The sequence below is a fragment of the Octopus sinensis genome, linkage group LG1, assembly GCF_006345805.1.
Source record: "Octopus sinensis linkage group LG1, ASM634580v1, whole genome shotgun sequence".
NCBI classification, from domain to species: Eukaryota; Metazoa; Mollusca; class Cephalopoda; order Octopoda; family Octopodidae; genus Octopus; species Octopus sinensis.
Window position 1 is genome coordinate 23,193,240 of NC_042997.1, and position 23,315 is coordinate 23,216,554.

The window sequence follows — 23,315 nt, forward strand, 5'->3', positions numbered from 1 at the left end:
AACCAAATTCACTCGTAAGGCATTAGTAAGCCCAGGAGTATAGTAGAAGACACTTGCCCAAGATGCTGTGCAAGGACTGAGCATGAAACTATATGGTTGCAAAGCAAGCTTCTTAATCACACTGATATACCTGTAAAAAACAAAACATATGACAAACTAAGGAGGAATCTGTACATAATATACCTTGATGATAGCTTTAATGTTATACGTGTAATTATTGGGACACTTCAATGTGTAACTATCTCGGTATCAATTTTGAGAAGATGGACTTCATAAAACCAGAAAGAACATGGTTAAGTAGGAAATAAATATTACAAGCCATTAATAGAACTGTGAAAACCTGTAACAAATGCAAATCCACATTTGTAGACATACAAACATATGCATATGTAAACATAACTAGACCAAAATATACAGATGCAATGGCATTCATACTTATACATACAATATGTATGTACGACCATCTAAATGTCTAAATTCCAAAGACAGAACCTTGTTTTTAGGTTAGTAATCAACACTTTTACACTTGCAGAGAAATTTAAAAAATAAAATCAGATCATTCACAGATTCATGAAAATACATGTCCATACACATATAAGAATATTTCAACAGACTTAAAAAATATGTAAGTCAGAGGTTTTCTCTCACAAGATAATATCCTACAATGCATTTGCAGTACAATTTATAGTATCAACAATCGGAATACTTGTGTGGACTAGAGGAAATTTTCTCCATTGATATTAAACCTGCATGATCCTGACATCAATTAGAAGCTTCCAGGGAAATAGTGAAATCGACAGGCTCTATTCCAAAAGGAAAGAAGAGTGACTTCCAATCAATCTAGATAACTACTGAGTCCCATATGGTACCATTAAGTTACTATCTACTTAACATCATTAGTAAAAAGAAATACATTAACTAAGGGCTCAAAAGTGAAGCAAACACAACTTTACAAGTTGGGTGTAAACTCCCTAAAAATACTCAGCTTTTAATGACATTCCATGCAACCTGAGAACTGATGCATCTCAACAAAGACCTGGAGGAGAAACCCTCAGCACACCAAAAAATTGTTATGAATAGGTAGATTTACTGTAAACTTGAAAGGATTATTCTAATTTTGACATGATATGTAACCTTTTTTTTAGCTTGTAGCCATTAGATCATGTTTGAAGGTTATGCTTTTACAATCCCAAATCAAGAAATAACAAGAAAACATGCGTAAAATAACAGAGACAGTGAATGCTTAAAACCCCAAAAGTGTTATGTCACATATCTGTGGCTGATAATATGCATCTGACAAACAACTGCTCCAATATATTAACAAACATTACTTTCTGGTTCAGGTATGATAATATTGCTAAAACAATATAGTGACATCAATAGGAAAGATCGCTCTGGTATAAATATAAAAATTATTTGTTGTTGAGTACTTACATACATTTCAATACAAGGAATATTGGTGGGTTCTATCAAAACTTCCATCAAATGCAAACATAACAGGCTTAATATAGTTGTTTGAGAAAGGAATGAAAAATTATGTACTATTATCAAGGTTGCAGTTATTAACTCTTATTTCAAAATTCTAAGAAAAAGAATATTTATGATCAACTATTTCAACACATACATCATCTTTACCTAAATTATAGAATTACATTTATTTCCATCATCATAAGTTTACTTGGTAGTAATCTCAGAAATTACACTTTGTAAATTCAAAATATAATTTTCTTAACTTCAACATATTGTTATCTAAATATTAGAAATAGAGCATTTGATTTTTTGTAAGAAATCAGTCTCTTTTTTTAAGGAAAATTCAAAGAATTGCAATAGAAACTTCACTCACAAGCATACATTGCATGCACCTATACATGTATATATGTGTTAAATACATACACTGCATGTATGTATGTATATATGTCTGTATCTAGCTATATATATATATATACATACCAATACAGCTTTTCAGTAATACATGCCCAATTAAATAAGAAATTTAGATGCTTTATAACATACTTTCCATTACACAGAGTAATTAGACATGTTTGTGATAGGGACAACAATAAAATAAAGTTAGAGAAAGAATAAGTGCGTAGAGAATATTAGAGGTTTGCTTATCTAATCTTTTTACATTATTGTAATATGCACTGTATGATAGCAACACTAAAAAAAAAAAGACAGAAGAGATAGAAATAGCAGGAGACATTCTTATATAGGGATCATCATTTTTAATAACTTAATGATAAAATTTTTCATTTACTCCATAACCAATAACAGTAGTTATTGCAACATAACTGTTAGATTATAACTGAATAATTCCTGCAGAAGCAGGTTGTCGCATTCTGTAATTGGATAACATTTGTGTTAAAAGAGAAAGGTTCTTTAAATCATTATAATTCTTTCATAAAGTGTAACTGTGTTAGTCAATGCAAATTATTTCTTCTGAAATTCCTTGGAATTGATTGTAAGATATTCAACTCAATTGGAGAAAACATTAAATATATATATATATATATATATATATAATATATATATATATATATATATATTATATATATATATATATATTTGCAAAGTGTCTATGATCATCTATACGCATACATACAGCCACAATCAGAAAGAACAATTAAAAAAAAAACTACTAATATACGAAGGATTTCTACTGAAGTATTTTGTAAATAAATACAACACTGGTTGAGAAAAAAATAAAAAATTAGAGATAAATTATGTCCAATTATCTGCCATAGTTGTCCCATCTTTGACCATCCCTTCAGACATATTTCTGCCCAAATCAAATCCAATTTAAAATGGACAAAATATTTTACAAGGAGAATGTCACAGTATTGTGGAAAATGAGGCAAACATTTCAATAATCTTCCTCTCTTTTTACTCTCCCAATTTCCCACTGATCCTCTGAGCTTTCCCCTCAAACTTTTGGCTTGCTCCGATCATTTACCTTGACACTCTTTAAACCACCCTTACTGAAGCCGCAGATGGAATTCAACAGAGCAGTACGGTCGTTAGAAGGTGCTGCAGTTGCAGTAGTAGATTTATTTGAAGCAGCAGGTGGAGGTGGAGGAGGAGCTGGTGGTGGAGGAGCATTAGAGCTTTTAGCAACTGGCACAGTTGATGACATCAGTGGTGGTGGTGGTGGAGGTGGCGGCGGCGGCGACTGTATTGATGGTGCTGCCGGTGCAAAGTTTGTACCAGGCACACCAGCAGATGCCGTTCCATTGCCTACAAAATAGATAAATAAATAAAACAAAATTTAGTAAAAATACGTCATTACATGAAAGCATCTACAAACTAAATATCGATTTCATATTTTGGCACAAGGCCAGCAATTTTGGGGGAGGGGATAAGTTGATTACATTGATCCCAGTACTCAACTGGTACTTATTTTATCAACCCTGAAAGGATGAAAGCCAAAGTCAACCTCAGTAGAATTTGAACTCAGAACATAAAGACAGACAAAATACCACTAAGCATTTTGCCCAATGTGCTAATGATTCTGCCAGCTCACTGCCTTTTCTTCAACCAAATATTAAAACAAAGAATATTGGAAATCTTTAAGGAAACTTTACCTTAGAATTAACTATAAACAAAATATATTGTTATAGATAAACTAATTTAATAGTGAGATAATGAAACTACTTTTCTGGTAAACCACCCAAATCGAATTCCAAAATGTTATTTTAAATCTTGCTAAATGCTCTCTATGGTTTTCAAATACAGCACTCCTACCCCTCAAAAAAACCCCAGTAAAACCCAAATGACAGCTAAGACATGATTATTTGATACTTCTATAAAAGTACTAGTATGTTTGACCTTATCAAACTAATATTACTATAACCATGACTAGATATAAAGTTGTTGTTGACACTAAATGAATGGAATTAGGTTCTTAAAGCATTGACCAGCCATTACTTCAACAGCTAATACTGATGTTTGAATTTTGAGAAATTTTAATTGTATTTCAGATATCAACTTTCTTCCGGCTCTGAATGCTTTTGTTCCTGATAGCCTAGGTCAGCTAAGCTTCAGCACACTTAGTGACCATAGGCTTCCGATTAAGAGAAGCTCATAAGTTCAGCAATTCAAGGCATACAGATATTAAATGTTACTGAACTATATTTAGCTCAATCAGCATTTGATCAGTAACCAACCTCAAAGTAAATTAGTTCACTGTAGTGACCTACTAAAACAGACACCCTTACATTAGATGATAAAACTCATGTAAGTAAGGAAAATGTTATGAAGACAATCTTAGCAGCCAAATTTCTTTTCAAGAAACTTTCCAACCGCTTTCCTAAATAACTTCAAATTTTTTAATATAATCTTCTCCCATCAACTTATGTTGGGTATGATAAAAGATATGCACATAATCCATTAATCTGTGTGACACTGCTCCTTATTTACGTCAAAGATAATATCTAGTTCACTGTTCCTCACAGGAAAACTATGGCTGTTGTGAGTTTAAATACAGAACAAAAAATGAAGTTTAATCCAAAGATTATTATTTGGCCGCAAGTCAATTCTGACTGGGCAGACCTATGATCAAAATCAATTCAACAGTGACCATCCCCTTAGTCTTTTGTTTAGAAGTATTTAAGACTACATTATTTCATATGTCATTCTTTTGAATGTGATTTAAGGAAAATTGATTGCTATTTCTTGCAGTTCAAGAGAATATGTAAAGACACCCTGTTAACTTGTTTAATCCCTATCTTATCAGTTTTCTGGATATAGGATCTTCATTCAAGCATTCAATGAATGACCTCTGAAGTCAACACAAGATATAAAGAAAAAAAAGCATTTTCCTTTAAATTCTAAGAAATTTAAAGTTTTCTATACAACCTTATGTTTAAGAAAGAACAAAAGTTTATTAAATCAGAAAGAAGTTTTAATGCGAGGTTTCTAAAGATTATTCTTTGACATAATAACCATTTTCTAATTAGACTTTTTTTCTACAGAACTTGTATATATTGTTTCTGAAATTAGCCAAAGCTCCTTCAACAAATGATATACTTGTAGTCACTTACACCTATTCATTTTTTTTTTTTTTGGTTGACATTTCCAAGAAAGATAGAAACAGGAAATTATAGAAAAAATAAAGTGGAAAACTGAGATCAAATTACTTACCTTACCCCTACTTATTTCTTAAAGATTTATAAGAAAGATAAAAGAAACAGTGAAATAACTTTAAAAGATCAACAGTTAAAATACAATAAAAGTACTTCGATTTACTGTAAATAACACATATGAGCTTGTTGGTGGAACTAGTAGTATATTTCTGATACAAGTTGTATTTACAAGTATCTGAAAACTTTGTGTTAGCGTCATCAAATTCTAAAAAAAAAGTGATAACATGATAATGAAAACAGGAATTTATAGCCAGAGTGGGAGGTATGTTTTGCATCCCTCATTGAAGAAATTAAACCTTTCTTTATGTTTTATTTGTCATGTGTCACTCTGTCATCACAAAAGCCAATAACTTGAACCATCACTATCAAGCAAATATAAAAAAAAATTTCATTTGGTGATCTACCTAAATCAGAATTAGAGAAAAACGAAGTTGTGCTAAAATCATCACTAAACAGCCAACAGACTCTATCAACAATGTTTAATAAGGAAGCTGTTACTACAACTGAAGTTAGTTTTGTTGTCAGTGACTAGTGCTCATGCTATGTGCCCATATTCTGACAATAAATTTAAGAATATAACTGAAGATGTTGCAGTATTATATCTTCATTGATTAATAGCACAAATACCAATTTCATGCTATACAGGTGTATCTCTCAGATCAGTGCTGATGTTACAGACAAAATGCAAAATTATTAAAAAAAATTTCCTTGTATTCAGTTAAGCTCTTGACAAATCTAGACATATAAGACAACCCACAACTGGCAGTTTTTGTCCATTGTTTCCTCTGAAAGAGATGTTGGACTTTGTATCATTAAAAGAAACAATTTATGATGTTGAAATTAAATATATATTTGATAGAGTCTTAACAAATATTGTTGTTCCCCTGTGTAAACTCATCTTTGTTGCAACAGTGAGAGGAGATGCAACGATGGGGGAAATATTGGATTCATTACACTCATACAAAGTGATTCCTGTCTTGCCAGAGTTTCTCATTGTTCACAGCATTATTTACTATGAACACCTGGCAACTAGATATTTCAAATCTAAAGATATGTACTCAGTCCTCGAAATTGTTAATTTCATTTACTTAAAAGGAAAAGCTATAAACATTTCTGAAACTTTATTGAAGAATTGTAGCTTGAAAATAAACCCAGTAAGATTTCTTTCTGTTGCACTGTGAGGTCTTTATAGCTAGAAATGTCTAGAGTAGATTTGTGGATTTGTTAGAGCCTATTAATACTTTTCTTACAGAAAAAAAAAAAAGAAGGAAAATTTACCTTCCTATGGAAAATGAATGGGAGCAAAATTCAACCTAGCACTCTAAAGGAAGGGTAAGATTGTTTCTGATCCTACTCAGTTTCCAGTTTTCAGATTACAATAAAAGATTCTTAAAGAGATTTACTGTCAAGAAACTTTAGTCACTTTTCCAACTTCAAGAATTGAGTCAATACATTTCTTGATATTGAAAAAAAAAAAAAAAAAAGCCCTACTAACTGGAAGACTACAAAAATAAATTACAAGGACTTCTAGATAACTATCTAGACAGAATTGATTACCTAGCAAAGTTGAAGCCCTGCTTGGCCTTTCTTGAACACTATCTGATCAAGGATTTAGACAATGATGGTTGTCAAATACTTGAATCATTCACAGTGGAAATTAAACTAATGGAATTACAAGAAGATCTGGGTCTAAAGATGATCCACAAGTTTCAGTGTACAACTGAATCTGGAAATAAGTTCTGGGAATAAAATATCCTAGAGTGAAGAAAACTAGAGTATGATTCATTTCAATTTTCAGTGAATCACTCTGTAATGAAGTTTGTCAAGTCAAAGCACTATACAATCCTTACAAATAAAAACCAGACAGTTAATTCATACACCCTTGACAGTATTCAACCAAATTTTCAATAACTCACAGCCAGGGTAGAGACCTACAAGACCTCTACTAAGCAGTAAATAATGGCTTTAACAGCCTGAAAATTGTAATGTCTGTCATAAGTATCATCTGATAAGGCTGCAATTCTGTAAGATGGTATATGATTGAAATATTTCTAATTTCTAAGTTTTTTTTTTTGTGTTTTAATATCTCCATGTTTCAAGTAAATAATTACTAAGACAATAAATAAATTAAAAATATATCTGTTTTCCCTTTTAAACCTTACTTTAGGCAGCATAATTCATGTTACTGAAATACAAATTTGTATATTTCCTGACATATTCCTCAATTCATTAACTACACACTAATATAGTTAAACCAATCACCAGTCAAGATTTTGAAAATATGAGTCCTTTGTAATTACTGGAACCAATACATATAAGTAGCTTTTAAAACTACATAGATGAATAAAAATTATTGAACACATGCATTTCTAAAAATATTTATATAATTTTTTTGTAACAAAATATGTAACAATAAAAATGAGTTTGTAAATTTTGTTTATGTTCTGCAACTCTCCAGACATTTGAAATTTATTGTATATGGCACTCACATTAAATAAATTTGGTTACTCCTGTCATGTAACAAAGATACTCATATGACAAAACATGTAGACATTAGACACAGACATGCATACAAATGTGTGTATGTGTGCACATTTGTAAACATACATGCATATACAAGATATTTAGCAAAAATTGGATTATTGTCTGGTAATAAATATTTAAGCCTCAGCCAATTGAACATATATTTCTATAACTGCACCCTTAAACTATAGCATTCTTCTGATATAATATATTTTAACAAAGCTAGGATTGTTTCTATTTACATTAATGCTGAAATAGTTCTACCATATTCTATTGATTTAAACAATAACCCTCCCACTCTATTTAATATAATACCTTTAATAAGTATTCCAAGTCGAATGGTTTGGTCATGGTTTCAAAAATTTTATACTGAAATGTATATCATAATTATCCCACTCCTATAACATGTTCTTCAAGAATGTAGGTAAGATGCTTTCATTTAGATCTGTAATCATCATCATTATCATCTTCATTTAACATTAATTTTTTATGCTGGCATGGGTTGGATGGTTTGACAGGATCTGCATTGAGCTCCATGTCATCTTTGGCATGGTTTCTACAACTGGATGCCTTTTCTAATGCCAACTACTTTACATTGTGTACTGAGTGCTTTTTCTGTGCCATTGGCACTTGTGAAGTTGCTGAGTAACTTGCAAGAGAGAAAAAGTTCAAGAAAAAGGATATAGTATCCATGACTAAGTTTGGGGAGCAGGGAATATATATAAGAGAGGAAGGTGGCTTTATGCTGGATGTTGAGGGGCTAACGTATGATAGAGGAACAAGCACAGGTGTCTTGCTTTGGAGGAGATACATGGCTATTCCATCACAAAATATATTTTAACAAGAGATAATTTATACATATTTGTCTATCAAGATTAGATTCAGTTCACCGAATTTTATAATCTTGTGGGGTGGAGTTAGAATTGCTTAAGACACCCTATATATACACACATACACATTACTAAGGTTAGGAAGCAGACATTAGAAATACAAAATCTTCAAAATTTATTCAGACACATACACACATTTAAAAAAAGACATCAAAAACTAAAAAAAAAAACAGCATGCTATAAAAATCTACAAAGAAATGAAAGAAATTAGATAATGCTTAATATTGTTAACTTTAATTCTATTCCAATGTTAGATAAGACTATAATGTCACTTTTATTTTTTTATTAGTTCAGCCAAGAGGAAGCGGCTATAATCATAGCCTTCACAGAGCCTCTACAACTGGTGAAAACTTTGCTCTGTAAAAACTGATACAAATGGTTGCAAAATAAGCATGTAAAGGGGCAATATTCCAGAAAGCTGACATCATGGGAAGAAAGGACTAGGAGTTAGTGTGGGACTAATTGGGGGAGGATACAATATAGGTGACAAGAAAAAAGAAGAGGGAATCAGGAATGCCTGATTGGAGATGGCATAACACCAGCCAGCTGATAGCCTGATCCTCATAGCCAAATCTATTTAAGAATCAAAGGGTCTTAAAGTAAACAGTAAAGGCAAAGCGAGAAATAAACAGAATTGTACTGCCATCTGTGAAGAAGCCATGCTACATAAGCAGAAAAGGGTATGTAAGAATTTCATACAGTGTACCCAATGTAAATTAAGGTGCAGTAGTATCATAAGCAGATTGACAAAGAGAAGGGCTTCTTTACAATGCTCAGAGGGCCCCTTAGGATAGTTGGTTTCTGTTACCTAGGTGACAAAATTAGTAGTGGAGGTTGGTGCTCCAAAAGCATAACAGCTGGAGTAGAAATAAACAAAGAATTTTTTCTTTGAGTGATGGGTAGATTATAAGATACTTGTGCACAAAATATGATACTGCATGGTAGCAAAACATGGGTATCAAATATGAAGGATGTGTGAAGGTTTGAAAGAAATGCAGTGAGAATGCTCCACTAGATGTGTAATTTAGAGTGTACAAATGATGAAGCACAAATAATCTGAAAGAAAATTTATGTATAAGAGGAAACAGAACCAAGGAAGCCATAGGAAGAAGGGGTGAAAGCTGATCTCAGGAAGCTGAAGATCACAAAGGAGATGATAAAGGACTGCAATGAATGGTGAAATGTGGTGCTGGATGAGAATAGTCCAACCCAGGAAATAATGAAAAATTGGGGGTAAAATGTTGCTGATGATAACAAGCTTCCAGACAGTTTCTATCAGTCAAATTCCACTTGTTATAGGTCAACCTGAGGCTATGGTAGCAGATATTAGTTCATAGTGCTTCACAGTGAAATTTAACCAAGAATTGTCTCTTGAGCACATACTACAACAAATTTAATAATTTAAAAAAATAATAGATGCATTCAGATAAAAATAAAACAATATTATAATTTTTGTAGACATTCATAGAAATATTATTGATTTCAATGTAATATAACAAATAAATAAATAAATAAATAAATAAATAAATAAATAAGACAAAAAATATATCACAATAAACATAAATATCATTCAACAATAATATAAATAAATATATACATATTTCACCAAGAACATGTTTGCTTTTCCAATATTATTGAATGCATTAATTATTGCAAAATATTAGCAATAAAGCATAGATGACACCCATCCATGGTGATATTACTGTCAGTTTCTACAAAACTATTATAGCAAGTTCTCAACTTTTCCTTTATAATCACATATGTAGAAAAACTAATGAGGCATACAACAGATACACTACTGTAGAAGTTAGTGTTAACATATTTAACACAGTAAAACTAGCTTTTTTTAATGCACAGAGCATTAAAACCCTGACTAGAAATAATTATGGCATGAGGGGGCAAAATATAATATTTGTCACTGATAATATTTTCATTTCTTTTGGCAAATAGGGTAGTGAACTCTGGACATATTTTAGCCATATTATTACCTCATCAACAATGCAAAAGATCATAGTTTGGTTGGGCAGAGAATAATTCAGAGATGCTATTTGCCTGAAAAACTTAACATGTTATGATAGTTAAGTTAATATTAACATGTTATGATAAGTTAATATTTACATGTTAGAGCAAAGACCATAAAAGTACAACTGGAAATAATTACACAGTGAAGAGAAAAGAATATCAGCCAAGGACCAATAATGTTTTTGTTTCTTTTCAACATACTGTGTTTTACTGAGAGGTCATATATATGAAATATGTCTACATTAATTTCCTGTACTAGTGAAAAAAAAAAGTGAAAATAATACTTGTGTCATATCTGCAATGGTAGAGTTTCTTCAATAACAAATGTTTTAAAAACATATTGAGAAGAAAAATAACATTTAATTGGTAAACCCTCATTCCTGTTGCACCATTTGTAACTTTTACTTTAATGTATCTCCTCTTTATTTGTACGCATCATGTTGCTTTTCAAATCTTTTATTACATTCACATTTATCTTCCTTACTATATACATCATATCTCACCATCAAGTCTCTCCACATCGAAAACTACAAATAAATTTTCCTGACAAAAATTGCATTACTCAAGAACACTCTCTTCTTGCCATTAGATTTATACCTACTCATTTCTAATCTCAAACATTTCAACTTTAATATTAAAAGCTCTGCTAACCTGGATGAATTTTGAAACAGCAAAGTTACCATGGAATCACTGTTCAGTAAAATCACTAAAAGGCTAAAGTTTAAAGTCTAAAATACAGCTAAGGAGGATATATAAAAATATTGTTCAAAGCTTAAAATACTGTAAGTGACCGTAGAAAAGTAACTTGAAACTTCTTTGTAGATTAATAGAATATTTTAAATAGTGCAGCCATATAGAATAAGGGGTGGTAGTGAAATAAAGAGTTAAAATCATCCACTACAGGAAATTGGGGATTCAGGCTGGAATTGCAGAGATGAACAACAATCAGCAAGTTTTAGTATAGAGTGATAAAATGATAAGGTCGAGGGGTGAAGATAGCACACATTTGAGAGTACCAAACAGCCAACATAATGTCCATGTTAGAAAGATACATAGTAGGTAGAATAGACTGGCTAAATATCTGAAGGAAGTTGTTAATAAAATGGTAATTTTTCAAATTGTTAACTTCAGCTTTGTAGATGAAAAATGTTTAACATTTACATCTATACACATTTCAATAAGTTTGATGTCTGGTCATCATCAGATATCTTGTTCCTGGATGTGTACATAGTACCAAACTAAATTCAAAATAGTTTATTTCTAAACAAAGGACAATAATGTTTTTATCAACTTGGACACTGAAATAAAGGTTCCCAGTTTGAATCTAGCCTAGTACTATGTACATAACCAGAAATAAGACACTTGATAATGATGATAAATCAAATTACTTGAAACGAAGTGTAAATGTAGATATTAAAGCAATGTTGATCTCAAATTATGAGGTTGATAATAAAAACCAATTACAATTATTTTTAAATATCAAATCTTATGTATAATCAGGTTAACCATGAAAAAGATAACACACCATAAGAGATAGATTGGTAGATATGAAAACATATTAGAACACTCAAAGAATGGGTTGAGAGTTTTGGTTCAGGTCTGGAAGAATGAAGTCATTTATTAGACTTTTTCATACAATTAGTAACAGAATAGTTTTGGCTTCAAATAATGTAAAACTAAATGAAATAGTATGGTAATGATTACAGGTAATGGCAACAGCAATGAAAAGAGATTACTAATGTTGACCATAATAATTCTTACCACTATAGGCACTAGGCTTGAAATTTGGGGGTAGAGGGTTAGTCAATTTTATTACCCCTAGTATTTTACTGGTACTTATTTTAGAGACCCTGAAAGGATGAAAGATCAAGTCAACTCAAACTGTAAAGACGATGTTGTAACAATATTGATGACTATAATAATGATTTCGAACATAGGCAAATGTCCAGAAATTTGAAGGGATAATACAATCAATTAGATCAACCTCAAGACTTGTAATTATTTTATCAATACTAGAAAGAGGAAAAGCAGAGTTGACCAGTGGGGATTTGAATTCAGAACTTAAATGAGACCTAACTAAATACTGGATGATTATATGGACCAACTGTAGAGCCACCAGGGACTAAGGAACATCAGGTTGGAAGCAAAGATGGAGGACCTGATAAATTATCTAATGCTAGCTTTATTGATTTTAACAGTGGTTAACGAAAGAATGTATAATTTAGATGCAGGATTACCGATTCCCCAAATCAAGACTTCAAATCCTGCTATAGGTATTTTCTAGAGCCAAATATTGGATTTCTCTTCTCGCTACAGAATACAATCTTATCCAAAATACATTAACTTTACTGTTTATTTCCTACCACTGCAGTCCATCACTCAGTTTTTTCACACATTTATTTACAGTGTTTAATATGTTAATTCTTCAATTCTCTACCAATAATTAAACTAGGTTTGCACTTAGACATACCAAATAAATTATTGGGCAAGTGGGACTGAACCCTGCTATCTCAGATGAACAACAAAGTATGCTTACTACTTTCCCTTGCTAAAAGGGCCATTCAAAATTATCAATACCAATATGGTTTTATAACTGTTTCTTTCTCCATACTGGCATGGCTAAATGGGTTTCACATTGTTTTGCTGTCACAGTCTCTTTGGCATGATTTTTAAGACTTGATGTCCTCTATATACCCAGCCACTTTATAGTATGGATTGGGTACATTTCATTGTACTCATAGCAGGAGACAGATTACCTGCAGTAAGATTAAAGTGGCTTATTTAGCCTGTATTAGTCATTATTCAAAGTTACTATTCTTCTAAGCAAGTTACTTTTGCTAAGTTGAACGCTTTAATATGATTTTTTACAGTTGGATGCCCGTCAAAATTGCAATCATTTGGTTGTTAGTGCTGTAAAGCTAGACATATTAATCAATTTCAATACAGTCTAATACTGGAACTTCCCCTGTGATCACAAGAATTTCATTATCTACATCAAAATTGATATAAGAAATCTGCATCCCAGCAAAAAAGCTCTTCTACCTCACACTTCTAAACCATATATACTCATGCACTAGCTGGGTTAAAATAATGATTTCCACAAATCCTTAAAATAAAGTTATATGAACTGAAAGAAGATACTTATTTATCTTTAGTATTAATCAATTATGTGTTGGAAGCAGCTAGCCAATCACATTTCAGATTATGAAAGTAAGCCATTTTCTATCAACCTATTTCAAACTTTAGTATTAGACTGCAATATTTGATTTATAGCAGTTTGCTACCAAGAAAACCCAAATTTATAAATATCCAGCTAAAAATGTTCATACTTGAACAACAAATACATTTTTCTATAAGTCTAATATAATTAAGCCAAAGAGATAACTGTGAAAACTTCTTTGAAATTTTAAAACTTTCCCTTGGATAAAAAAAAAAATAAATAAAAATGAGGAATACTTATCAAACATACAAAGTAAAATCTAACAAATTATAGACTTTGCAACAATTGAAGAACTATATTAAATAGTGCCAAAACAGTAAAAGTCTGCAAGAAGAAAAAAATTTTTTTATAAAAGCAGTTACTTGGATTACTAATGAAAGAAACTACTAGACAATCACACCATTTTTAGTCATGCACACATTGAGCCACCAACATGCAGTTAGAGAAGTATACCTATGAAATGTGTTGAAGGAGTCTGCTGTTAAGGTCCTGTTAAAAATGAAACAACCGTTTAGCAAATATCAGCAAACAAAATATATATTCAAAATATGAACAGATGTGTGTGTGTGCACGTGCATATATATATATGTATATATATATATATATATATATATATAGACATACACACACATTATATATATACATGTATATATATATTTATATACACACACACACATTATATATATACATGTATATATATATTTATATACACACACACACATTATATATATACATGTATATATATATTTATATACACACACACACATTATATATATACATGTATATATTTATATACACACACACACATTATATATATACATGTATATATATATTTATATACATACACACACATTATATATATACATGTATATATATATTTATATACATACACACACATACATACATACATACATACATACATACATACATGTATGTAACTTTTGTCTATTACGTGGCATAAAGACATAATAACCACTCAATACACTGCAAGAAGTCTGTAAAATTTGATATATGCTTGTCATATTTAAGATAAACAAGATAAACTATCTGAATCAAGGTTTTGTTTAATTGGCTTTCTGGCTGATTGTACTGATATTGTACTCATCAGTGGCTTGAGAACGGTCAGTTAAAATGTCAATTTAATGAAGGCTTTAGACCTGAATATGTAAAGTTATTTATCTTACATATGACAAACATATATATCATTAACAGTTTAAAACATTACCCTGAAGAGTGTGATATCAGTATGAAATCAATGATTCATATCAATGCAAGAAGAGTCAGGCAAAGTTCCCTAAAAAATTAATGTATATACCAATGTAAATAATTGTAAAGGTAATACTCATACATTGGTTTTGAATATTTTGAATGCAATATTTTATATATAGTCATAAAGATGTGGCAAAGCAAGATAAACTTTCAATATTATATTTAAAAAAAAAACATATTTGGTTAAGTACTAACCCAGGGTAAGTATGATATACTGTTGGCTACAATGAAATCAGTTAATCAAGTACCATTATGAAATATGTACTCCAAACACATTGGTATCATTAAAATCTGGAATGCTCTGAGTTTAGGCCACTGTCAAGTATTAAATTATTCTGCTGTCATCTACAGATGCAATGTTTCAATATAGAAAAACAAATTTAAGTATTTGTTCCAATGTTTGGAGGTAGATATTTTTAAAGCAATATTTAAAACTACTGATCAACTCCTTGGTTAGACATCTTTACTAAAATTATCATTGAGATGTAACTCCTATTTTTAAATGAAAAATATTAAGGCTGTTCTTCCTTGTTTTGATATGTGTATAGAAAAGTGGTGAAAATATTGATGGGGGTCATGGTGTGGACATTCCATTCTTGACCCAGTCATGTGACCAATTCTGAGAGAGATAAAGAGAAGATTAACTCTAATACTTGACTGGTCCTTTATCAACCCTGAAAAGGATGAAGGGCAAAGTTAGCCCCAGTGGAATTTGAGTTCAAAGCATAGAAAGCCAGAATAAATACCATAAATCATTTTGTTTGCTGCTCTAATAACTCTGGAAGAATAGCATGTGATTCCAGTAATTTTAATTCTTTGTATTCTTCCATTCTGCTAACCATCATCATATAATAAACTTTAATTAATCATTTTATAATTACCATTACCCATGTCATCCTTCTCACAGTAGTACTATACAATTTCAGATATTAGCTTCTTTTTAAGCTTAATATATAATGTTGAGGATTCTTTAATAGCCATATTAGACTTCCCAGCCTGTCATCATCAATGATACCAATGGCAATGGTGGTCTTGGTAAAAATGTCAATAGAAGTAATAGTTAGATTTATGATGATTGCAAAACTAGCTTCTCATTCCACAGAGAGAAGTTTGAAAATACATCTGAAGAATTTTCTAGCTCCAAGAATGTCTCAAATCAGTATTTCTGGGTAGCAGTTAACAAAATAAGTTTCATTTTAAATAGATACACTCTTCAAGGTATTGGATTAGAATAATTTTTACAACAAAAGTCAAACTTTGTTATCAAGAAATCCTTTTGTAACAGTAGTTCAGATTTGATGTATATAACACTTGCCACAGACCTTATCATACACAGTTAAGTCTTATCAGATTTGAGAGGCTCTAATTTCAAAAGGTGAGTAGTTTGATAGTCCATTAATGAATTATCTATACTTTAATACATGATTACACAATCAGATAATCTGGAGCAAGGAGATATTCATTGATTTTGCTAAAGAGGTTGTGCAATGTTATTGTGTTGTTACTGAAATTTCGGCAGATTTTTTTCAAAATCTTTAGCCAGATCTTTCAGTCAGTCTACTCTGATCTACAAGATGAAATTGAGCGACTGCACAATATAAAGTATACTGGAAATAAAGGAGAAGGACAATAAAGCTTATAATGTTCCTTCTTTTACTGCAACCTGTCACTGAGACCAGCAAAGTATTTTCACCTCTTGAGACAATTGGATTAAAGCATAAAAGACTATTGGCCCTGCTGTGTACAGCAGTAAACTGTACCTCCTCATGATACTTGTATACAACTAAAAGGATTAATAAATCATGAGCTAAGTGCTTAACACAATGAAGCACGAGGGACAGTTAATTATTCAACTGTTAGTCATCATGTTACTTAATCAACTGTGTTTCTCTTATAATTGATAGATTAACACTTTACTTCTGGGGTTTTTCTTGCTAGATGGTAACCAAAGAGAAAAATGCTTTTTTCTCTATCTTTATTCTCATACAAAAGACAAGAGCTAAAAAATTCAGTCTTCACAACAATTGATATTGTCAAACTCTCTTATGGGTTACTTGTTGTTCATACAATCCATCAACAGTTTTTTCAGATCCTGGATTTCTTTAATAATAGTCAAATCATAATTAACAATAATCTTTATACCAAACTTAAAAAGCTGTATAACTACTTTTAATGATGCTTTAAGATGGTCCCTAAGGTCATTACATATCATCACTTTAAAAGGATACAAATTTTATCTTGTGGGATTAGAGCGTATTTTTTTACATCAAATGTGAACCATTCTTGTGAATAAAGAATAAAATTCATGTCACTACAGTCAGTAAAAACAATTTTGTGAATATTTGATTAGATTTGAATGAACAAAATTTAACCAACAATTAGAAACGTTAAAACTTTATTTGATAACCATGCACATGGCATCACAAAGGAAAGAAAAGGAACTCTTAGATTCTAGCAAAATGCAGTTTGTTGAACCTCAAGCTGTAGCAAACAAAGAAAACCTTATACTATACATACAAAGAAAAGTTAAGAGAATAATACAGAATATTTGATATCTTTAAATGGTTACACTCTATCAATGAAAGATGATTTCCTGTTAAAAACAAAAGAAAACAAACAAGATGTTTACAGTACTCACCAACAATTTGGGAAGCTGATGTGCTTGAATTTGATACTGAAGAATCGTCTTTGGAGTTTTCTAAAGCTTTTTCTTTCTGAAAATCAATTTGAGTTTATATATATATATCATCATCATTATCATCAACATCATCATCTTGTTTTTAATTTCGCTTTTCCATGCTCACCAAACCTCACCTATTTCAAAGTAAGGTAATATTTCATCATAACCAGATATTCTTTCATGGAAGACCGGGAGTGGAGGACACTGCTTGCATGATTGTGACAACTATCAAGTGATGTCAAGGCTAGGAGACAGTCTCACACAGATACATTACAAGCTTCTTTTTTCAAGCAAATCCATTCCAAAAGGCTTTGACTGGCCTGGATGTATAGCAGAAGACACTTGCTGAAGGTGTCATACAATAGGATTGAACTCAGAACCATGTGGTTGGAAGGCAAACTTCTTACCACATAACCACACCTGTTCCTCTCCCTGTCTCTCTCTCTCTCTCCCTCTCTCTCTCTCTATATATATATATATAGATAGATAGATAGATAAGTATATTTGTTTATTTATTTCCAGTTGAGACTTCAGTTCAATGTTATTCTGATTTTCTCTTTTCATTTTCTACTGTAAATAACAAAAACAGGGAACATATCCCAGTTTGGGTCATGTAATGATTCTGTATGTTGTGACTAGCATTTGTTTCTGTTAAGCACATTTGAACTTAGTGAATGTTATAAATGTATTGAGTAATTTGCATGCTTTCACATGGGTATTCGTTCATATGAGTTCAAATATTTTTGTTTGTTTTGTTGTAGACATTTGTTGTAGTATGTCATTGTCAAATTGTATGCTATATGTCATATTCAAGTTGATCAGATATGGAAAGAGAGAGGGAAGTTGAACATGAAATTATTTGATCTCTAATTGCTTCGTGTGCAGAAAAAAACCAAACCAAATTTTCTCATATGAAATTGCCACAAGTAGAACATGAGACACTAACATCTCATAGTTACATAATGTAACTTGAATACTCTTAGTACAACTGTTACAACCCTCCACAACAACAAACACTACAATAAAAGAGTAAAACAATTCCACAATAAAACCTACTCAAAGACCTAATTAAATAAATAAAGCAAAAATCAACAAGCAATAATACTAAATATTGACCACTCCACCCTATACAAGTGTGTTCAAATTGCACTGGCCTAATTCAGAGATGAGTCATCTTGTCTTTGCTTATATCTATATCACATTAACTCTAATACACACTCAGCACTTGACCCACTACTGTAAGGCCCACATGCACTACATCATCATCATCGTTTAATGTTCGTTTTCCGTGCTAGCACAGGTAGGACGGTTCGACCAGGGTCTGGGAAGCCAGGGGCTGCACCAGGCTCCAGTCTGATCTGGCAGTGTTTCTACAGCTGAGTGCCCTTCCTAACGCCAACCACTCTGCGAGTGTAGTGGGTGCTTTTTACGTGCCACCAGCACAGGTGCCAGGGGAGTCTGACATCGGCCACGATCGGTTGGTGCTTTTAACGTGCCACCGGCACAGAAGCCAGTCGAGGTGGCACTGGCATCGGCCACGTTCGGATGTTTTCATTATATACGCATACCTACATTAGATACACATTCCCAGAGTCAATTTCACAGGGACACCCAACATCTCAAGAGGTGGGATCAAACCCTGGAGGTGAGGGGTGGAGAGGGAGTAGAGGAGGATTCTTCAAGGCCATGAGGAGAGGCCTATAACAAACAACAGGATGATGATTGATTTGAGTGTCTTCTATATCTACAAAGTTGATATTTGATCAATTCTACTCCAACTATTTCAGATGATGACACACAATAGTAAACCATTCATAGCATGAAGTTTATCACTAACAGAGACACGAGAACTTGTCCAGTTTCACAAGGCAGTAAATGTATATTACATTTCCAAACAGTGAAGGGAAAAGTTTTAATATTATTTTTTTTTTAAGATAATCATCATCATCATCATCATCGTTTAGCGTCCGCTTTCCATGCTAGCATGGGTTGGACGGTTCTACTGGGGTCTGTGAAGCCAGAAGGCTTCATCAGGCCCAGTCAAATCTGGCAGTGTTTCTACGGCTGGATGCCCTTCCTAACGCCAACCACTCCGTGAGTGTAGTGGGTGCTTTTTACGTGCCACCCGCACAGGTGCCAGACAGAGCTGGCAAACGGCCATGAACGGATGGTGCTTTTTATGTGCCACCGGCACGAGGGCCAGGCGAGGCTGGCAACGGACACGAAACAGGGCGGTGCTGGCAACGGTCGCGAAACAGAAGGTTCTCTTACATGCCACCGGCACTGGTAACACATCTGCAATTTCCATTGATCGATTTCGATTCTGATCCTCACTTGCCTCAACGGGTCTTCACAAGTAGAGTTTTGTGTCCCAAGAAGGGAAGGTATCCATACGTAGGCTGGCTCCATCCCATGTAGAAGGCCACGGGTTATGGACTCACTTGTCCTGCCGGGTCTTCTCACGCACAGCACACTTCCAGAGGTCTCGGTCTCTAGTCATTTCCTCAGTGAGACCTAAAGTTCGAAGGTCGTGCTTCACCACCTCGTCCCAGGTTTTCCTGGGTCTGCCTCTTCCACAGGTTCCCTCAACCGCTAGGGTGTGGCACTTTTTCACACAACTATCTACATCCATTCTCGCCACATGACCATACCAGCGCAAACGTCTCTCTTGCACACCACAACTGATGCTTCTTAGGTCCAGCTTTTCTCTCAAGGTACTTACACTCTGCCGAGTATGAGTACTGACATTACACATCCATCGGAGCATACTGGCTTCATTTCTTGCGAGCTTACGCATATCCTCAGCAGTCACGGCCCATGTTTCACTGCCATGTAGCATTGCTGTTCGTACACATGCATCATACAGTCTGCCTTTCACTCTGTGCGAGAGGCCTTTTGTCACCAGCAGAGGTAAGAGCTCTCTGAATTTTGCCCAAGCTATTCTTACTCTAGCAGTTACACTTTCAACACATGCGCCCCCGCTGCTGACTTGGTCACCTAGGTAACGGAAACTATCAACTATTTCTAGTTTTTCTCCCTGGAAAGTGACGGAAGTTGGTCTCAGAGCATTTTCAGTGTTTATTGTTCCTGAGCATCTGTCACATACAAAAACCATCTTCCTAGTTAGCCTTCCTTTGACATTGCTGCACCTCTTATGTGTCCATAGCTTACACTTGGTGCATCTTATAGAGTTTCTACCTACACCTTTTCTACAGATCGAGCAGGGCCATCTACCTGACGGCGTTTGTGATTTGTCTACCTTCCTACTGATTACGACCTTGGTTTTAGCTAGATTGACTCTGAGGCCCTTCGATTCTAATCCTTGTTTCCACACCTGAAACTTCTCCTCCAGTTCTGATAGCGACTCAGCAATCAGAGCAAGGTCATCAGCATAGAGGAGCTCCCAAGGGTATCCTGTCTTGAATTCCTCCATTATTGCCTGGAGGACTATGATAAATAGGAGGGGGCTGAGTACTGAGCCTTGGTGGACCCCTACCTCTACCCGGAATTCTTCACTGTACTTGTTTCCAACCCTCACCCTACTAGCAGCGTCCCTATACATGGCCCGCACAGCTCTCACTAACCATTCATCTATCCCTAGTTTCCTCATTGCCCACCAGATAAGGGATCGGGGGACCCTGTCGAAGGCTTTCTCCATGTCAACAAAAGCCAGGTACAGGGGCTTATCTTTGGCTAGGTATTTCTCCTGCAGCTGCCTTACCAGGAATATAGCATCAGTAGTACTTTTCCCTGGCACAAACCCAAACTGCATCTCATCTAAACTAACTCTCTCTCTAATTAGTTGGGCTAAGACACTTTTATTGGCCTTTCATCCTTTTGAGCAATAATTTCACTGAGCTTCACAAAAATTGAAGTATACATTGACTGATTTAAGAGACATTTAGGAAAAAGAAAAAAGAGAAAAGAAAGAAAGAATAAACAAACCTTCTTTGTCTTTCGTCTTCTTAGCTTCTCCCCTTCAGACATGTGAAATTCTTTGGCTTTTGTTAATCGCTTCAACTGATTTATCTGTAGGAAATTTAGGAAGACTTGTTATAGGAAGAGATTTTTGCAATGATCTACATGTTAGTGTTTTCTGTACAACATATGAAAGTGATTCTAAAACTTCAGTCATTCATTTGCCATTTCAAGAAAAATATCAACACCTATGATATTCCAATTTGATTTATTCAATAGTTTTAGTGAGAGAAAAAGATTAAAATATTTTGCTTGCAATTCATCTAATAACACATTCAAATTGTTTTTAATTTTAAATATCACTACAATACACATTAAAATAAGTCAAAATAATAGCAATCCCATCACCACCATCACCACTATGAAAACCATCACAGCCTTCAAGCAAAATACATATAACATACCCCAAGTGTTATGCTCTGACCCACACAACCAATACTTGATGGATGCTCCTAAGCATTTCATTGGCTGCTTCTATGCAATAGATATGCAGTAGTGATTATAGGTACTAAATATTAATAGAAAGCGTTGGCATCTGAAGAGAAATCTAACAATCTTGAATTTGTTTGATGCTAGTATGGATTTGTAATTAGAAAAAAAGAAAGAATATTTATTTGCTTTTCACTGGAGAAGTTAATTCAAATCAATGAGATTTTTCTTGGTAAAGATACATCTGTTGTACAACAGAATTATTTTACCTTGCAGCCAGATCCCATGACTGACCAGCAACCAGTGATAGAAACATCAGTGATTAGAAATGGAAATGAATACCTTCATAATTTGAAATCATGATTGAGAATGACATTTAACTTTCTTCCTATCATAAATATATAATATGGCCACAGTCCAATGACTGAAATGAGTAAAAGATAAGATACTTTTCCTTTCAAAATAGAATTAATTAATTATTATTCAATGCAAAGTACAGAGTAATAATCCAAATCCAGTCAAAATTTAGTAACTTGTGTTGACTTTACAAAAAGAAATTTTTCTCCTTTCAATTTCAGTGCATAATGAGAGTTTGAATTTAGTTTCGCTTTCCATTCTATACTGAAAACTTATATAGAGAATGGCAAGAAAATCCTTTTCATAAATACAATACAAAATACTAAACTTTAATTACATTTGAACTTTGTGTTAAACAATAAGTAATTATTTCTATCCTAGTAAGGGGAAAAAGTGAACTAATCTCATTAAACAACAGGAAAAGAAAGTTATGTGATAGCTACAAAATACTATAGAATATTTATTGCTTGTCCAGATAGTGTAGTGTGAGTTAGAAGATAAACTAGACATGCAAGACAACAAAAAACAAGTTAAAAAATTACACACCAGTTTCTGTTCTTCTTTTAAATGTTTTTCCAGTAACTCTTTAGCAGATTTGATTGACTCTTTCAATTTGCTTGGTATTTTAAAAATAGGTTTATCTGACTGTGGCAATACAATACTTGAGAAAAATCTGGAATAAAATATAAAGGTATATAATATAAAATTAGTATTATAGTCAATTGTTACAAAAGTAAAGAAGATGCCTTAGAGAGAATAAATTACAGAGGTTATCAAATTGCAAAATTAAGTCATGAAACTTACAG

At 32.9% G+C, this 23,315-nt stretch overlaps 1 protein-coding gene across 2 annotated transcripts in view; it reads right to left on the reverse strand.

The window, feature by feature from the left end:
* Window positions 1-2,560: 2,560 nt before the first annotated feature.
* LOC115212923 (PX domain-containing protein kinase-like protein) overlaps window positions 2,561-23,315 on the reverse strand; it is a 60,718-nt gene continuing 39,963 nt past the window's right edge. The window contains exons 11-15 of one of the 2 annotated variants that reach the window (XM_029781761.2): window positions 23,056-23,182; window positions 21,691-21,774; window positions 17,704-17,779; window positions 14,250-14,285; window positions 3,111-3,234 (exon numbers count right to left, since the gene is read on the reverse strand). In XM_029781761.2, the coding sequence (XP_029637621.1) occupies window positions 14,278-14,285; window positions 17,704-17,779; window positions 21,691-21,774; window positions 23,056-23,182 (295 nt within the window). In that variant the 3' untranslated portion in view covers window positions 3,111-3,234; window positions 14,250-14,277. Of the gene's footprint in view, window positions 3,235-14,249; window positions 14,286-17,703; window positions 17,780-21,690; window positions 21,775-23,055; window positions 23,183-23,315 lie in introns of both variants that reach the window. The other variant, XM_029781752.2, reaches the window with a different exon arrangement.